Genomic DNA, 18,916 nt, shown 5'->3' with positions numbered 1-18,916 from the left:
GTGAAAACAGACCCTACAGACTCCTCTGCATTTGTTTTCATGGAGACTATTCTAAAGGAAACTTGTTATTTCATACATTTCATACATGGTTATACTTACATGCCAGCCAAACTACACGTGCACACAGATTTTAAACAGTATTGGAAAATAAGGTTTTTGTTTACCTGAATACTGTTTACCTTAATGAATTGTGTAAAAATACCCTTGTGGGCTTCTGCTCAGTTACCCAAGAGAGTAACACAGATGAAAAACCCAGCAGCTGAGGGAAGGACCCAAACAGACTCAGTATATGACACAAAGACTTACAAACACAGCCAAACAATCCCAAGGAGTACACAATATAAATGCTTTATTGCTAGCATGGAGGTTTCTTTTTAAGTAAATTAAAAGAAATAAATCTTCATTTTCACATTTTATATTGCAGTCCAAAGATAACTAGTTGGTTAGTGGCTATGTCCACTTGGACACATGCTACAGGAGGAGGGTGGCATTCACATGGAAGCACTCAGAAATACAGCATCTGTCAGGGCTCACGGCATCGGGCTGCTGAATGCACTGTCATTTGTAAATAACAGCAAGTGGAGACTTTAAAACATCATGGATAGATAAGAGTTATAAATAGAAAACTGGTATGGTTAGGAAGCAGAAAATCGTTAAATACAGAAGGCTATACATAGTTGCCCATATTCCACATACTCTAGGTTATGTTTGGTACTTTTAAATAAATGATCTGTATCTAGGTTAGAGACTGGATTGGATTTGACAGCTGGAAAGATAGAAGGAAAGGAAGCTAACTTCCCACATCAAACTGGTGGAGTCACTGGAAAGCAGAAGAGGAGTATGTGGTTGGGAAGAAAGGGAGGTGAGCCTGCTTTACTCCCCCCACACTACAGGCCACGGCCTGCTCAGTGAGGTGCAAGAATGGTATGTGGATGAGCCCCTCGGTGTGACAGAGGAGCTCGGTGGAGCACAGCAGTCCTAGCACAATGGAACTCGGCAAATGGAAAAGGAAACTTCTAGGCTTGGCCAGATTTTCCAAGGTCACTGCCAATAGATGTAGGGCACATTGGTACAGTATGACAGACTAAAATCACACCTGCAGCACTGGAATAGCAGGTATTGGTGTAGAGGTTCAGAAAAAGCTACAGATTCCAACTACAGAAATAATTCATTTAATAGTAATTGTTGCCCAATGTTAGAAACTGAATGATACCTGCAAGGCATCCAGCATTATCAAATTATTGGGCCTACTTGGATTGTTTTTTGGTTGGTTCTAAGAAAAACTTTGGAAAAGATCTTATCTAGCTATGAAAAACAATGCACCCCTTGCCTTATTCCAGAATAACTGAGAAAGAAGGAATCTAATACACGCACGCGCGCGCGCGCACACACACACACACACACACACACACACAGACACCCCAAAACTGTGCAGCAAACTCAGAAGCTGTGAACTGCACATGATGACTTCCAATCTCTATTGTCCCAATCTTTTTTCATTCATGTTATTTATGCGTAAAAGAAAACCAGACTGGGTCAGGAATATCCCAGGTTCTTATTACATCTGTAGTGTACCAGCTCCTGGCATTTTCATTCTGGTCTGACTCTAGCTAAAACCATTTCATGTTTTGCTTTGAAGAAACGGATAACATGAAATGGTAATTTGGCTTTAAAACCTTGGAAAATTGTTCCCGGCCCAAACATCTGCCCCAAAATGAGCTCAGCTGAGATCTCCTTGGAAGAGAGCGGGGGTGGGTGAGTGAAGAGGGCCTGAAAGGAGGAAAATGAAGACAGTAGAAAGGTCACCTTTCCTTAAGAGGAAAGTTCTTTGTGACAAAGGCATGAAATAAGACAGCTCCCTTATTTCATCCTGTGCTCCAGAAAGACATACCGGAAGTATCTGCTAGCTCCTCCTCTTCCTTTTATCCCACTTTCCCCAATATTTGGTATGATTAAGGTGGCCCCTTACAGAGTGCCAAAAAACTGTACCCGGCTGGTTTGCTTTAGTTGTGCAGTGACCTGCCTGGCCTACATGTTATCTTTTCAATCTTTAAATAAGGACCGTGGCTCAACTGTGTATTCCTGAGAGCTGGGCCCTACAGAGAAAGCAGAGAGGGAGAGACGTGCAGGCTGGGCTTCATCTTCCTTCTTGGCCTTCTTAGGAGTTCTTCTGGGGGATCTTTACTGTCACAGTCTTAACTTCTGAGTACTCCCGCAAGCCGAATTCTCCCCTGAAACACAGAAATGGGCTGGGTCAGATACCAGAAGTCCAGGGAGCTGCATGTGAGTGCGGCGGGAGTCCCGAGGAGGCGCAGTTTATCACCTGCGAACAGCAAGTCCTGGGGTGTTCATGTAAAAATTCCTCATGTATGGGCAGCCCAGCCTTCCTCTGAGGGTCAGAGAAACTGTCATCTCATGAGTAGTTTTTAAAGTTAAAATGTGATTTGTTTTCACAATACTGCACAGAAAGGCAATGACTCTCAACTACTCAGAGACCTACTGTCAGCCTTGGCCAGAGGGCACACAAACGACCCCAGGCTGTGCTGAGAGGCTGAGTGCTGTGGGCAGCAGTGGGACCAGGCCCAGGTCTCTGAACGCCCTGGCCATGCTTCTCTCTACAAGGCAGCACTGGTTCAGTATTAGCTCTTTGGGACACTAGTGTGCTTTCCTCCCCCAAGAGGGAGGGTGGGAGCGGGTCACATGCCTAAGTGTTCCTGTCCCTCTGGGTGTTTACTACAATGCTCCTTCTCCACATTTCTTCTCTATTCTCTTGTTCTTTTCGCCTTGTTTAAATGCCTTTTTTTCCATTTCATTATATAAATCAAGCATGTTCTCCTAACTATTTTTCTTTAAAATAACAACTTTTTTTCTTCTATTCTTTTGAAAATCACTCTTCGGTGATGCTTTTCCCAACAGCCTCAGGAGGAGCTCCTCTTTAGTCCTCTCTGTTCACAGAGCCCCTCGTTTACACCTCAGCCACCACACTTAACACACTGGGAGGACGAAGGGCTTGAATATCTCTGTCTTCCCTGCTGAGCTGTATCCTACTGATTTTTCTTTTTGCCTTCCACCAAACATAGGGTATAGCCTACAACAGCAGGCACAAAGAAGGTACCTGATGATGAAGGGAGGGAAGAGGGAAGGAGGAAGGACAGGCTTCCTACTCCCCCTTCCCTAGTTCTACCCTGCTGTCATATCTTCATCATATCTTCTAGATCAAGAAAAAATAAAAGAATACTTAGGAGATATATTTGAATATGAAAGGATTAAATGATTAAGAAAGGCTGTCTTTTGAAAGTCAGTGTATGAGTTACTGTGGCTGGGCTTTACAAGAGAGACCTGCTGTAAGTGATTCATTTGGGTTCCTTTTAGGAGCCCCCATGGCCTACACAAGGCTCCAGTGGCTTTGCCAGCAGCTCCTCTGAGCACCATGGGCACCTGAGTTGACAGAGACAACAGAGGGCAGCCAAGGAGGGACTGGGGCAAGCAGGCTGTTCTCTTGTCGGTATAGTTCATTTTGCTTAGAGGAATGAGAGAAATCCACTGAAATTGCCCCACTCATTGCATGCTTCCCTCATTAACTCCATCCAGGCCCAGAGTCTCTTCATTACCAGCTCAGCTCTGGCTCTCTCTGGTCATTTTCCTGTCCTTGGGCAATTCTGAATGTGTCTCTTCATCACGGACACCATGTGCATCCCATTTGAAGTGAATTTACTCCCTTGTTTCCTGGCTTTTGCACGCACTTGTTGGGGCAGGTCCCAAGCCACACTTCACTCCCATGTGACTCTCTAACTAGGTTGTGAGAAACGTAAGGAAGTCTACAGAGTCAGAAACCTCGCGATTATGGTTGCTTTCAAGTGTGACTGTTGGATCCTACTGTTTGGGTGTGTGATGCAATGGGAAACCCTGCTGGAGCAGAGGTGCTCCTCTCTGGGTCCGGAGCAGCAATCTGTGCACGGGGGAAGTGGACTCAAATCTGCTATGAAAAGAACTGCCCTGGGCCCAGGACATGAAGGAAAGCCAGTAAGAGGTCTTAGTGGCACAACTGAGAAGGCATGGAGGAGACAAAGAGCACCGAACCTGGGGTCAGAGACAGGAGTGCCCACTCAGCTCTGCCATGAACCAGCTAATAGATGCCAGCTGAGTCACTGCCATCTTCTTGGTGCACAGTCATCTCTCCAGTCAGTTCCTGAACCTCAGCATACATATCACCCAAAGAGCTTGCTTCAACTGTTGATTCTAGAATGCTACCCCTACCCCACAAAGATTCAGTTTCAGAAGCTCTAGGGAGGGACCAGGAGACTGTGAGATAGATGGTCATTTGGGTCACACTTTGGGAAACAATGCTTAAAGGTCACTAAGCCCTGAAGTTTGGATTCTTAAGCAATTTCACCATTTTGTTCCAGAATTTCTGTCTCAAATTTATTTACTCTAGTTAAATTTTGTGGCACATACAGTTAACAGGGAAGAAGCCCACTGATGCACAAAAGATATGTGTATCACTATTGATGCAGCCCTATCTCTCTGCATGGTCACTTTCACAGCAGGAAGACACAGCAAGGCACAATCACATTTAGAAGCCTATACTCCGACTCCTCAGCAGACTAGGTTCTAGTCCCTAAGAAAAATCAAACTTGGCACGCCTAGAGGCTTTAAGGTAACCTGTCAGTATTGGTAGCTCTTGGCCATCCATTTTAGGAATCACTCAGACTCGCTCATAAAACAAGTAAGAGTTTCTGTTTAGGGTATATATTTTCCTGCTGTTTAACTTGACTTGCAGCAGCACTTCTCAGAGTAACATCTCCAGACCACCTGTATCAGAGGAGCTTGCAGGTGGTGGGGACTGAGAGGGAGGGTGGGAGCGGGTCACCAGAAGGCAGGTTGCTTCCAAGGATGACTGATGGGTGTGTGATGCAATGGAAAACGCTGCTGGAATGGAGGTGCTTCTCTGTGGGTCCTGGGCAGTGATCTATACTGGAGTCATTCTGGAAGATTGTTAAAAACGCAGGTCCTGGGTCCTATCACAGATCACCTAACTCAGAATCTCTGAGAGTGGGTCCCTAGATACACATGCTTAACAAAACCATCACCCAGACTGGAGGTGACTTCTCTGTATGCATGCGTGCACATGCATGCACACACACACAAACTTGACAAGCCCTGATTTAGATTATCTAACAATGCTTCTCATTTTCAAAGCCAGTGTCCTGAGTTTTTAAAATGCTGAGGTTCACAGCATTCTTTCCATCTCCTCAGTTTGTGACATTTTATGGCTTGTGCTTTGCCACCCCTTATATCAGGGGAGTTTGATGAGGAAGTAAGTAAAAGGACAGGAGAAGTCAAACAGGCGGAATTCAGTGGGCAGGAGGACCTGAGAAAAGCTTGTCTCTGAGCCTGGGAATTAAGAGGGCATCCCTCCCCACAGCTCTCTGTGGGGAGACCTCATGGGCTAGGTCAGCCCTCCCTGGAGTTTCCAGATGTTTCTGGAAGTGCCACTTCACGTCTCTGCTCCTCTTAGGGACAGACAGGGAGCTGTCAGGGACCAACGCTGCATGGAGTTTGCAGGCCATGAGATGAACAATTCTGTCTAGATGGAGGGTTAAGTGGAGTTTCTGAGGCTATATCAAATGAGGTGGAAGAGTTGGGGACCAAGAAAGCGTTTTCTGTCACTCTGTGTCATTTAAGAAAGAGAAAACATGTTTTGGGGGAAGGTAGAGACCAAAACCCAAACCAAACAAAACAGAAAACCATGCAATCTAGACAAGATGAAGTGGGTCTCATCAAAGAACAGCATTTCCTAATTATTTTTTAACTCCACTGGGAAGGTGCAATCACCACAGTGCCTGCAAGACAAGTAGAGAGAAATGGTTCTTCAGTCTCTTGGGCACTGTTATGTGAGGTTCAGATACAGCCAAACTGTCTCCTGGACCATCTTTCTGGGCAAGGAGAACATTTCTGATGGGAATAGACTAGACTCAGCTAATGTCACAAGCCTGCCCATGATGAGGGACCACGGCTTAACCTGGGATTAGGCTCCATCAACCAGCGATCATTTATTGAAAGTATAGTTTATGCTCATGATTCACCCTGTTAATGATCTGTAACAAAACAGTCAATGCAAGCAGCATTCCCAGAGCCAGTGACTACCCCCAGCATTTCAGAGACTGGGAGAGCACAGACATAGAGGAAGGAAATGAAATAAGAAGCGGAATGCATCTTGAAAAGTGGAAGCAGACAGTTAAGGTCAAAAGCAAATGAAGAGATACCTGGAGTACAAGAAGACTCTGTAAAAGCTGAAGGAATACTAAGAACTGAACAAATCCGATCCAGACTGTCTATAGGTTCTAGCTGTAAAGTCAGTGAGGGGTACTGGAGGCCAGAAGAAAAGGTTCAAGTGAGAACAGCTTCTCCCTGGCGTTAACAGATACAGAACAGAAGTCGGTGACACCAGCTGAGATTTAGGGAAACTTCTGCCAAAGTTACAGGTTAAGAAAAAGAGGGATCACCTATATAACACGAATCTGCTTGATGAATAATGTTATGAGTGCAGCTAACATTTTCTGAAGGCTTGCCAGACATTCTGTTGGATGTTTGCATACTTAACCCTTACACTCAATCCTCACAGCAACCCTGAGGTAGGTACTATAATTATTCCCATCTTATAGATGAGGTAACTGAGGCTTAGATTAAGGAATTTGTCCAAGCTTGTACAGGTAGTAATATAGGCAGGATTCAAATCCGAGCAGTGTGATTCTAGAAACTGCTCTAATCTCCAAGCTATACCTACTTTATAGTTCAGTGCTTGGGAGCTTGAGATTACCAGTGAAACTATCTGCAGTATGTAAATCCTCTGCTCTCGTCTTGTTGGTTCACTGCATTTCTCCCACCAACACCACAGTTGTTTTTCCCACAATACCTTTATTCACTCTCCCCCGCTGCTACCCTGCTTTGCCCACCAACCTTGAAAATACATTCCCCCTTCTCGATCCAAGCATTCCTCTTCTTGAAAGGCTGATTCAAACCCCTGTAGCAGATCACATCTAAAGGTTTCCCAGATTTCTCCAGCTCACAGTGATCTTCCCTACCCCTAAGCTCCTCCATTGCTTTTCAGTCTTCTCTGCGATTCCTCTGATTCTTTCAATGTTATTAGTTTTATTTACCCCAAAACATATTAAATGCCTTAAGGGCCTGCATCTTCCTCCACAGACCAAGTGCAGTGCTTTGTACATAGTTTATGCTCAATACTTGTTAATTGTGAACTAGGCATTTGCTCAAAAGAATATGCATTCAGTAATGGCTGAGGGAATGGGCATGAAACACGTTTCCTCTGTGAATCACAGGATTTGGAAAATATAGATCAGTTTCTTTCAAAAGGAGGGAAAGTGGGTTTTTTTCCTGGATGTTACTTCCAGGAAAAAAATGTCACTTCCTTTGTGAAGTCTTCTCTGACCTCACCAGTCAAAAATTTTTCTCTGTACTGACAAAACGTTTAACATACTTCTATCATAGCCTTTATTACAGGGAATTAATAGTACAGTAATTTTTTTGTTCTCACTTTGGGAAAGGGAATTGTGTTTTATTCATCTCTGCAACATGTAGTAGTACTTAGCTTTTAGTACCATGTGCTCAACGAAATGTTTGTTGAATGAACGGATCAGTGTAAGACAATTAAACTATTTTTAAAGTACTGCTCTGTGCTGATATTTGCAATCTATTTCTCTGCAGGCATCAGCAACTTTGAGACTTACATTTCTCTCCCATTTCCAGACATCTTGAATCCCCCAAAGGGGCTCTGGGCATTTAAGGCATTGTAACAATTGATCCTGAAAGAAGAAAACATAGTACTGTGAGTTCATGTAAAGTCTGACCACACAGAAATAATCTGAGTGGCACGGCATTTTGATTTTTAAATTCCTTTCCTCCAGAGGAAAAGTTTGTAATTTAAAATCTACTTTGATTTCTGGATCTAAGCAGTACAGAGTGTACACCTTTTCTGGTGAAGTTTGATTGCTTTTGGTATTCCCCATCCTTCCAAGAAGATACTTGTTTATTTCCCCCTGGTCCCTATACCACCAGTGGAATTTGTTACAAGACTGACTCTGATCTTACCAAACAGTCCCAGCTTGCATTGCAGAAGATACTGTGAGGGCCTTGTTGATGTCATTAGTAAAGACGGCTGCTACGAGTCCGAAGTCTGAGTTATTGGCTCTTTCGATAACTTCATCCATCGTCTTAAATCTCAAAATTTCCTGAACAGGGCCAAAGATCTGCAAAAAGATAGTATGACTCAACATGGGTGCTCTGTCATTCTTTTACCTGCTTTCCACATTTCAATGCACGTTTACTCTGCCTTGATTACTTAAATAACATTTAAGTTTAGCAGTACAAAACTGTAAAAATCTCCCAACCTTTCCTAGGATAAGATTATGCAAGAAGAGTCTAACATTAGTGTTTGTTTAACATCCCCAAATTCCCCAACCTCTCCGGCATCACTTGACTCCACTCTGTATACTAGGGGTGTCTTCTTTAGGTACAGAAGAGAAAGTGGCATCCTCCATGATGTTGCAAACACTGCTCCAGAACTGAATGCTCTGGACTGTGGGCTGACTTGCTCCTGGTCCTTCTCTTGCACAGATTTGAAGATGCTTCAGTGTATTCTCTCTCCTGGTTAACATCCTAGTGACTCATATTTAGGAGAACTGAACTGGTGCCAGTGTGTTGTTGAGGTCAATGGTAGGATATTCTGATTGTTCCGTTGGCTAATAATCATCACAAGCACACAGCATGTCACCTGGCCTCCACCTAGCTTGCTTGTCTTTTGGTTTACTTTTCTTCTTGAAACTGGAATTTTCATAGCCATGTTCATTACTATTGCAAAATAAATATATGTAAAATATAAAGAGCTAAAACTCTAATATCATCCACTAGAAATGCTCTAGAAACGATCCCAAGAAAGATGCGGCTTTCGTAAGAACAGCATATTTGATACCTCCTCCTTGGCAATCCGCATATCATCAGTGACATTTGAAAACACCGTGGGCTCAATGAAAAACCCCTTTCGGCCTAGTCCTTTGCCTCCACATTCCAGTTTGGCGCCCTCAGCCACACCACTCTGGATGAGTTCCAAGATCTTGTTGTACTGTTTCTTATCAATCTGTGGGAGACATGATTTTTTCAAAGTTTACACCCAGTCAAATCTAAAACTGCTGTTACTTACCAATTTTTGACCTACAAAAAATTGGCAATTTTGTATGGTTAATCCTAATATATCAATGATTCCAATAAATGTACTGCTCTGATGATATTGCCTAATCAGAAGTACCAGCTGAACATTTAGAAAAATGTTTCAAAATGATGGAGACACTGGCTAATTTACTATTCATTGTTCATATGAGGGAAAACTGACCTTTATAATGGAGTAAGTTAGCAAGTTGTATTGATAGTAAAAAAGAGGCAAAAATTAGCACACAGCCTCTTTAGATAGTTCTACACACTCAATCTTATTGTGGTTTGTTTTTAAAGGAATTCCTATTACATTTTTAGAGGAACTTTAGAGAAAAATATTAACAGTAAAGAGTGAAGGACTAGTTTCCTAGTCCAAAAAAAATAAGGTCAGGCTCCTCCCCAAAAGCTGACAGAGGTAAATAATACAAAAACCTACATTCACCCAAGTTTGAATGGCTCAGCCAGAACATCAGTCTTCTCTTGAATAGTCCCTAAACTGAGGAGATGTTGTCCCTTAACAGGAAAACCCATGCTTTAGTGACCCATATAGGAGCTGGTCCAAGTTCCTTCTAAAAAGTCTCAGAAGCTGTCTACAGATTAAGACCAGAATTCCCTTTAGAAATATGCCTTGATGATTACGGTGAACCTGCAGAGGTGAAAAGTGTAGTCTGGCTGCTCAGGAGAGACTTTGTGGCCCTCCCCACCCCACTGCAGCACACGAGGCATTCAGGTTAAGAAATAACCATACAGCAAAAGGGAAGTGAGCCAGCCCTTCATTTCCTACACATTCACAAGCTACAAGTGATATGTCCAGACTGGTTCAGGCTGCTGGACAGACTCCTTGGCAGCTCATAAAAGGATAGATGGCTCTAGGAAAGAAAGATATCTACCCACCTTGACTGTGGCATCTGTAGGGATGTCCTAAAGTTCAGTGATTGGAAGGACTGGGACTGGGTTCTAGTGTCGAGACCCATCTTGTCATAACTCAGGGCTTTCTTTAGAACTGAGAGACTCCAGCTTAGTCCCAAAGGTCAGAATATTCTTAAAGTAACAGTAATGCCATAGTTTTTCAGAGATACAACTTAGAAAGGGAAAGAGAAGCCTAAGAAATAAGCAATCCCTCTCTGGCTACATTTCCAGCCATGAAGACATGGTGGGGAATAAAGGAGGCAGCTGAAAAGAAAGATGTTGCTTTGCTGGGTCCTACTAGAGTGCACACAGTTCTGTGCCAGCCAAGAATTAAGTAAACCAAGGGAATGGTTATGATTTTTCTACCTGGGGACCCTGCTCAGTGGTGGGGTCAAAGGGACTCCCCACTATGCGCCTCTTGGCCCGCTCCACGCTTCTTCTCACAAACTCCTCATAGATGGACTCCTCCACGAAGATGCGAGAGCCTGCAGTGCAGCACTGGCCTTGATTGAAGAACACACCCTGGTGGGCCTGCTCCACAGCATAGTCCACTACAAGAGGAAACAGCCATGTTGCCACTGCTTGTCTTTGGAGCCACCTCCCTCCCCTCTCCAAAGCCCCAGGTATAGTGTGCTCACTGCAGGATATAACCATGAATAGTACTGGATTGGGAATGCAACTTAGTTCCAGTTCTAACTACACCCTGACATGCTATGTGAACTTGAACGACTTCACTTCTTTGGGTCTCTTTCTTATTCTGCAAACAGAGGGACTGAACCTCACGTATAACAGGAGTCTCAATCCCCAGTACACCACAGGGCTAGGCAGACAAGGTAAAGGTATGAGGCTACCAGGTGGTAATGGAGCAAGTAATGGAGCGGCTAAGAAAGTAAGTCACTACATTTAATCATTGCCATGCATAAATACGAGCCCCAGGTTGTCAGATCTTCTCAATTTTCACAGAAATCAATATTTTAATGTGCAGTTTTTGTTTTGAACATAGCGTAATGTTTAGACAGGTAAACATGTCTATATTTTGTATTTGGCCAATTTATAACTCCTAATGTACAGGGCCTTGTAGCGGTATGTTTGGTATTTGGGGGATTAAACCATAACACCAATGGGTCTTCTCTGAAGACACTAAATTGCCTCTAGATTGACATGGACTTGTGTAAAATCGCATGATAACTCTTCCATATTCATCCCTTCTATCTTACACTTCAAAATAGCTTAATCTGACATCTATTAGTTGCTAAATGACTGACTGACTGAATAAATGAATCAGTCAATGTGAGGGTGATGGGGTTCCTACTCCTCAAGAGGAACAGGCATAAGGATTCTGATTTTCTTGACAACTAACATAGAGCTAAAGCTAAACTCTGCAAATTCCAAGCTGGGGTTGAAATTCAAGCAATCTGCTTTCGGTTTTCTGATCTCTCTGGTGGTGAAACTGGGAAAGCAGCTCTGCCTGGCAAAATGTGAAGGAAAAAAAAAATCACTGAATGAGATGTTGGGATTTCCTTACCTGGAGAGCTTTTCAAAACAGAAAGGTCACACCTGTGCAGAATGGCCTAGGTGGCATCCTTCCTAGAGACATGGGGTTTCTCAGTTACTGCTCTAAGCCTCGGGAAGGTCCTACTGGCAAGGTGGAATCATCCCAGCTTTAGGACTACACATACCGAACTGACCCACGTGTGCTGTCATCCTGACTGAAAGTCATGGGAGTAGCAGAAAGGGGTTGGAATTGAGTAAACAGAAAAGGGGCTGTGGGTTTGGAAAATGCTGGCAGGGCTGATGAAGTTGGATTTATTTATAATGGTCTACCAGCCACCAGGCACAGTTGAAAAGTTACAGATTTATTGTATCTACGCAGAGACTGTCCTTCAGGTGCTCAGCAGCTGAGACCGTTGCTGTTTAACCATATGCCACTGACCAAGCCTTCATCTCATCTCCCGTTCTACAACATCACAGATTCAAAATGGCTCATTAGTGTCTAGAAAACAAATGGTTCAGTCGTCAACTGAAAAGTGCTTTTTCCCCATTATCAAACTATTTTCTCTTTAGAGATCTTCTTAATTGCCCTTAGCTTCAAAGATCTTTTGCTAGTGTCCTATAAAAAGTGGAGATACAAAAGAGAGTACCAAAGGGTGTGTGCTGGTTCATGTATGGGACGTGTCATTGACTTACAATCAGCATCAGCAAAAATAATATTAGGACTTTTGCCTCCAAGTTCCAGAGTTACTCTCTTCAAATTACTTCTTCCAGCTGCTTCTTGGATAAGCTTTCCAACCTGAAAGAAGGGAAATGGAGACAGGTTTTGCACACCCTGCAGCTGAGACAGTCACTGGTCAATGCCAGCTCAGGGTAACATTGGGATGCAACAGTAACAAATGCTAAAAGGCAAACCAACCCAGCTCTTGTCATCAACTTGGGTGTACAAGACATAAGTTAGTGGGGTACAGTTTAATGTCCATGCTGGAGTGAACTGGAAGATAGCTTTAGTTTCGTGATGGAAGGAGTAAGGAAAACGGAGTTAAATCTGGAATCTTCATCACTGAAAGATTTCTCTAAAGACAACTGGCAAGCAAAATGTAACCGGAGATTTCCATCACTGTATTGTGGCCTTTAGCTTTGGACTCCGGCTCCAGAAAAATGTCAACTGGTGCCACTTTAAAGATATCATGAGGGTAAAACAAATTGTTCATGTATCTCTCAAAATGCCAGGCATGATTTTTATTACATGCTCCAAAGAGACAATCAATATTATACCTCTGCCTCTGCCTAGCGCTACAGTAAAAGGATACCAGACAGTTGAGAATCTGTCTCTTTTTGTGCAATCTTGTAAATGCCGTTTATCTTGAATCCAACAAAACAAGAGGCTGAGTTAGGAGAAAGCACTTGCCAATGAATATACTCACATTGGCAATGCAAATGAAAGTCTCACTATGGAAACAAAGATCCACTACTTAGAGCCCCTGCTCAAGGCACAACTCTACCTCAGTGATGGGGAGTGCTGTCACCTCCTTTGGGTCCACCTCAGCTGAAAAGGGCCCCCTTGCCCAAGGAGATGCCCTCTTCCAAGTGGCCCATATCCACCTACTGGTGGTGGCAGGATTTGTATAAAGGTCCTACCCTTTCAGCCTAGCACAGGACTGGGCTCTGAGGGGCCGTATATACTCCATGATGACCCACGTGACTGGCAGAGGCTGTGTCAGGCCTGTGTTGCAGTTCTACTTCCCCATGGCCACTCCCCTTCAGCAGGGATCCCTAGTAAAATCCTGCAAGCTAAAGTACAACTCCGTGAATGCTCCCTGGGAATCTAACCTGCAACAGGGTCCGACTCTACTGGAGAGCATATGCCACTTTACGGAAAAAGGAGAGCAGAGCCACCATATAGCCCATAGAGGCAATTTGGTCTTGTTGAGATGAAAAATTGCTACTTGTTCCTGAAATTTACCTGAAAATTAAATATTTTAAAAGCCTGGGGAAGAGAAACGCTACATTTACTTTCAATTCCTGCAGTCCCTTGTTGAGATCCTCCAGTGGGACTAATGACTTTGCGGACAGCAGAGAACCCTGGGTAGGAGAAAAGGCTCTGGAGCCAGGCTGCCCGGATTTTTGTTGGTTTGTTTGTTTTTAACCAGTTCTATCACTTAATAACTGTTTGAGCCTCGGAAATTTATTTACTATCTCTGAGCCTTGGATCCTCCTCTGTAGGGGGGGATAAAAATACTATGTACTTTATAATTCTATTTTGAGGATTAAGTGGTATACCATATATGGCACTTAGAACCCAGCCTGGCACACAGTAAGTGTGCAGACATGCTAACCATGAGCAAGTGTGAGAAGCCAGGGCCTCCCCTTTTCTTCCATGTTCAATGGAGAGAAATGGGGGTGATGTTAAGGAGATGGCTGGACCTTCCAAAGCAGGTCTCCCCTAGATCTCCCAAACTGCCTATGCTGTTAACTCCTTCAGAAAAACACTGGGGAAACTCCAACTTCCCCTCAGTCTCCAATGTCACTCATTAGCTGTAACTCTGCCTCCTTGTAAAAAAGATTTTGAAAATGTATCCCCATCCTGAGAAAAGGGAAAAAGTGATGTCTCTGAAAGAGGCAGAACTAGAGTTTCTTGATTTGCTGAAAACATTACTTATCAAGGTGTTGGAAAATGCTAACATCTGGCCCTGAAGTTTGATGGGTGAGCTGTGGCCAACCTGCCAGATTGCCTTTCTCTTGCCAGTTTGTGTCTCTTCTACTTCCAGGCAAGGGCCTCAGGAAGACCTGGGCTCAGTAAAGTCCCCGTTCTCACACAGAGATGCTCCTCTGAGAAGAAAATAGGCAGACACAAAGGGAAGGAGAATCTGGCCCTCTGTTCTGGGAATGGTGAAAATTATGACTGGTGAGAGGGGGAACTCACAGTGAAGGGCAGTTGGGGAAACAGCAATCCTCTGACTTAATGCCAGCACTCAGGGAGGGGTGTTCCCTGAGGATGCTGTCGTCTGTGACTGTCTGCTCTCCTGAGAATGTCAGTGTGCTTGCTCGCTCCGCTCTGGGGAATCCAAATTAACTGATGTGGACTCATTTTAAACTCCAGGAAGATAAACAGGTAACTGCTTTCTCAGCAAGACAATTACTGGAATTCACAAACATATTATTCATTGAATTTAATATTTATTGAGTAGTCTATGTTAGATATTTACAAGCATTACGTCACTTAAGCCTCTCAAAAACCCTACAAAGGAGGTTTTATCTCATTTTAGAGATGAGCAAACTTGAGTTAGAAGTTAGTGAATGTCACCAGGCTCCCCAGCTGGTTCATGACAGAACCTGTTGGACTATCTGCAGACTGACGCCAGGGACCAGGCTTGAGATTACTCCCTCTCCTTCCCTTCCTTCCTCCCAGCATTCTGTCATTTTTCTGTTCTCTTTTCTATATTTACTGAGCACTAATGTGTGCCACATACCATCAAAATCTTATCCCTGCACTCAAAGCTGATTTCAAAGTAGGTAGGAATATGACTTCTTGAAGACACAAATAATGTTCATAAATCATCAGTTACAAAACAGAACATAGATTCTGCCTTCAGGTTTACATTCAAGAAACAACCAAAAGCAAGGAAAAATCATGAGTTTTACACATAGTAAGATGCCGAATAAATATTTGGGGTTGGCAGACACTGCTGGCCCAGCAGGCATTACATTTCTGTTAGCCCTACTCCCTGATATTCATCAGACCATTCTAGAGGTTATTTTTTGCCACTAGAAATGTCGGCCAGTGATTATATTCATGGCTACAGTAACTATATAAAAGTAAAAGTTTCGGCCGGGCGTGGTGGCTCAAGCCTGTAATCCCAGCACTTTGGGAGGCCGAGGCGGGTGGATCACGAGGTCAGGAGATCGAGACTATCCTGGCTAACATGGTGAAACCCCGTCTCTACTAAAAATACAAAAAAAACTAGCCGGGCGTGGTGGCGGGCGCCTGTAGTCTCAGCTACTTGGGAGGCTGAGGCAGGAGAATGGCGTGAACCCGGGAGGCGGAGCTTGCAGTGAGCCGAGATCACGCCACTGCACTCCAGCCTGAGAGACACAGCGAGACTCCGTCTCAAAAAAAAAAAAAAAAAAAAAAGTAAAAGTTTCACTCCGTCTATGATCATCAGAGAATACTACCTAAGAATAATTTTCCCTGCATCAATGCTTTACCAGCCTTTCCTCAGAAACCAAATTTGTGCTAAATACCACAAGGCAAATCTCAGATGAATAATACCTTTCCCCTTCATCTTTGGAAGAAAGTCGAGTTGCAGTTCAAGACAGAATGGGAGGTGTTAGGCTATGGGGGAACCACTTCCATCTGGAGTGGCCTCAGGACAGGACAGGACACTCCTAAACAACCCTGGCTTTCACCAATGCCCCTCATTCAACACATATTCATAGTTCTCCTATGTGCCAGGTGCACTGTTGGGCATACTCCCTTACCAATAAGGAATGCACAGCTAAAAGGACTCCCATGTAAACCTAGTAGGTGTTCAATAAACGTGGCTTTGCAGTTCACTAGGGAAAAACTCTGGGTCTCATTTAATATTAGATCTGAACAGATTAAGTTATAGTTCCTCAGTACTTTGTTATAACCCAAAGGTTTCCAAAGTCAAAGTCTGTGGCATTAGAAAGTCTAAGAACGAACGAATTACACATAAAACAAAGGCCTAGGATTGACCAATCTTCTAAAATGGAAAAGTTTCACTTTGGTTCCTGAGGGATACTGCCCCTCCCGACATGACCAGAAGGTGGGAGTGCCTGGCAAGATAAAGGAGGCTGCAGGGGTGCACAGGTCTTCCAAGTGGTTAAAAGGCAAGTTGATAGAGATGTACCTGATGATACGGGCAATTTGTAAAATAAAACAGGTAAACATACAGTTTGAGAAATAAAATCCTATATATGATGTAATATGGATTAAATAGGATAAAGGCACATAAAGCCACAGAGATCAAAGTTTTAGTTCGCTGTCATCTTTTCTTCCAAGCAGAAAAGATTTTACAATGCACTCGTGTGATACCTTCTGCCGCATTGCTGACAACCTGGCTAATTATAACCATATTTAGGCTTATATATTTATAAGCCCATATTGAGTCTTATACCTCCTGCCCCAGTTGACCCACAGGAGTCAGAAGACCTGGTACTACAAACTCTAGCTTCTAATGAATCTTCAATTCGGGAAAGCCACTTCACCTCCTCCTGGGTCTCAGTTTCTTCATCTGTAGAATGAAGGCACAGGCCAGGCAACAAATCTCTCCCTTAGTACTCCAGTTAATTGAAGGAGTTAAAAAAGACAGATAGGACTCCTGGGGACTCTGCTCATTCTGAGAGTCTGTCCACCATTCTTGTGTTTTTCTTGCCTTGTGAAGCAGAAGTAGCTTGTTACAAGTAGAACGCCACAGCCGCACTGAATGACAGAAAAACCTCATCTTTTTTGTTTCCCTGCACAGAGCTCATTATGAAAGAGTAAGTGATAGTGTTCCTATCATGCAGTTTCTTAACTTTGCACTCCCTGCAGAGCCTCTCAGCTCTGGGTACCCCAAACATGTAAGGGCAGTGAACTGGGGGCTCCTCCGCACATAATGAAACTGGGCTAATTCTCAGCAGGAATGTTGGCACAGTTCAACTCTGACTCCCATCCTCGTTTGAATAGGCCTCAAGATTGATACCAGGAGTATCCCTGGAAGAGCCACAGTGTACTGGAATCATGTTCACAGCAATGCGGCAATGTAGGGGAAAGCAATTTGGGGCTTTGCAAGAAAAATAATTTGTTATACAGGACAAAAAGGAACACAAAAGGCTTTTCATGCCCTCTTTATTCAGGGCAGCTGCTCCCTGAACAGTTTCTAAAGTTGGGTAAAATGTTTCTTTTTATTAATTACTCATATTAGGGTGAGTTCCTTGTCAGAGCTATTTTATTACACATATCAAGGTAGATTTCTTCTCAGAGATATACCTTTTTAAAAATAGAAAAATAAATCTCTACTAGAGATCCCAGTAAACTAGTCAAAGATGCCTGCTTTTTGTAATATCTCTTCATAAATCCCAAATAGATCTCCTCTCTGCTTCTTCCCTGTTCTCCTTTCTTAATTCTCATTGCTATGCTTCCTGGTTCCAACTGTGTTGGGAACAGAAATGCCAAAAATATGGGGAATGGGTATTTGTCTTTCTGAAGTACCCAGAAATAACAGGCCAAATTAATCTGTCCAGATTTCTACCAGAAACAAACAAGACCAAGGCACTGAAGCAGTTCCTTTATGTGGTAACAGCAGTTTAAACCTTTATCTGTGGAATTCAGATTATGAAGGCCAATATAACCACTATGTTTCCAGCCTTCTTTCCCACCATTCCCACCACCACACGCCCACGACTCTAACCACACAAAACCACTTGCCCTTCCTGGAACATGCCTGTGTGCCTTGGTAGAAGCTGCTCCATCTACCTGCAAAGCCTTTTCACGCCTTGCTTACTTGATGATAAACTCATTTTACAGAGATACATCTTTCACTTCCTCTGAGAAGGTGGCTTTCCTCCCCTCCCCTCCCTGCAGGGTTTGGTGTTCCTTCTCTGATCTCACAGCGCTATGTACATAACTCTCACATTGTGCTTAATAGCTGTCTCCCCCACTACAATGACTGACTTTTTAAAAAATATGTGTATGTACACACAGAAGATTTTCTTTTAAGACAGGGTCTCGCTCTCTTGCCAAGGCTGAACTGTAGTAGTATGATTATGGCTCACTGCATCCTTGAAATTCTGAGTTCAAGCAATCCTCCCAACTCAGCCTGAGTAGCTGGGACCACAGGCACTTGCCATCATGCCTGGCTAATTAAAAAAATTTTTTTTGGTACAGACAGGGTCTCACTATGTTGACCAGGCTGGTCTCAAACTCTTGGCCTCAAGGGGTCCTCCTGCCTAGGCCTTGAAAGCACTGGGATTACAGGCGTGAGCCACCAGGACCCAGACAAACTTTAAATAATGTGTTAAGTCAATAAGCCAGAATATAAAAATTGCTTGAGAGCAGTGGTGTGATCACGGCTCACTGCATCCTTGGACTCCTGGGCTCAAGCAATCCTGCCTTTCAGCCTCTCGAATAGCTGGGACTACAGGTGCACACTACCAAGCCTGGCTACTTTCTTTTATTTATTTTTAGTTTTGCAAAAACCAGGGCTTGCCATCTTGCCCAGGATGGTCTTGAACTCCTGGGCTCACACAATCTTCTGGTCTTGATCTCCCAAAGTGCTAGAATTAT

General features: G+C 43.6%; 1 protein-coding gene across 2 annotated transcripts in view; it reads right to left on the bottom strand.

Moving 5' to 3' along the window:
- Positions 1-332: 332 nt before the first annotated feature.
- Positions 333-18,916, bottom strand: part of LOC105489670 (aldehyde dehydrogenase 1 family member A2) — a 116,599-nt gene continuing 98,015 nt past the window's right edge. For both annotated transcript variants that reach the window (XM_011754669.3, XM_071066787.1), the window contains exons 8-13: positions 12,322-12,424; positions 10,501-10,685; positions 8,990-9,154; positions 8,110-8,267; positions 7,749-7,823; positions 333-2,231 (exon numbers count right to left, since the gene is read on the bottom strand). In XM_011754669.3, coding sequence (XP_011752971.1) covers positions 2,159-2,231; positions 7,749-7,823; positions 8,110-8,267; positions 8,990-9,154; positions 10,501-10,685; positions 12,322-12,424 — 759 coding nt within the window. In that variant the 3' untranslated portion in view covers positions 333-2,158. The remainder of the gene's footprint in view (positions 2,232-7,748; positions 7,824-8,109; positions 8,268-8,989; positions 9,155-10,500; positions 10,686-12,321; positions 12,425-18,916) is intronic.

Source organism: Macaca nemestrina, chromosome 7, assembly GCF_043159975.1.
Source record: "Macaca nemestrina isolate mMacNem1 chromosome 7, mMacNem.hap1, whole genome shotgun sequence".
Classification (NCBI taxonomy): domain Eukaryota; kingdom Metazoa; phylum Chordata; class Mammalia; order Primates; family Cercopithecidae; genus Macaca; species Macaca nemestrina.
The sequence above is the reverse complement of the archived record's forward strand: the minus strand, read 5'-3'. Positions and strand labels throughout refer to the sequence as shown.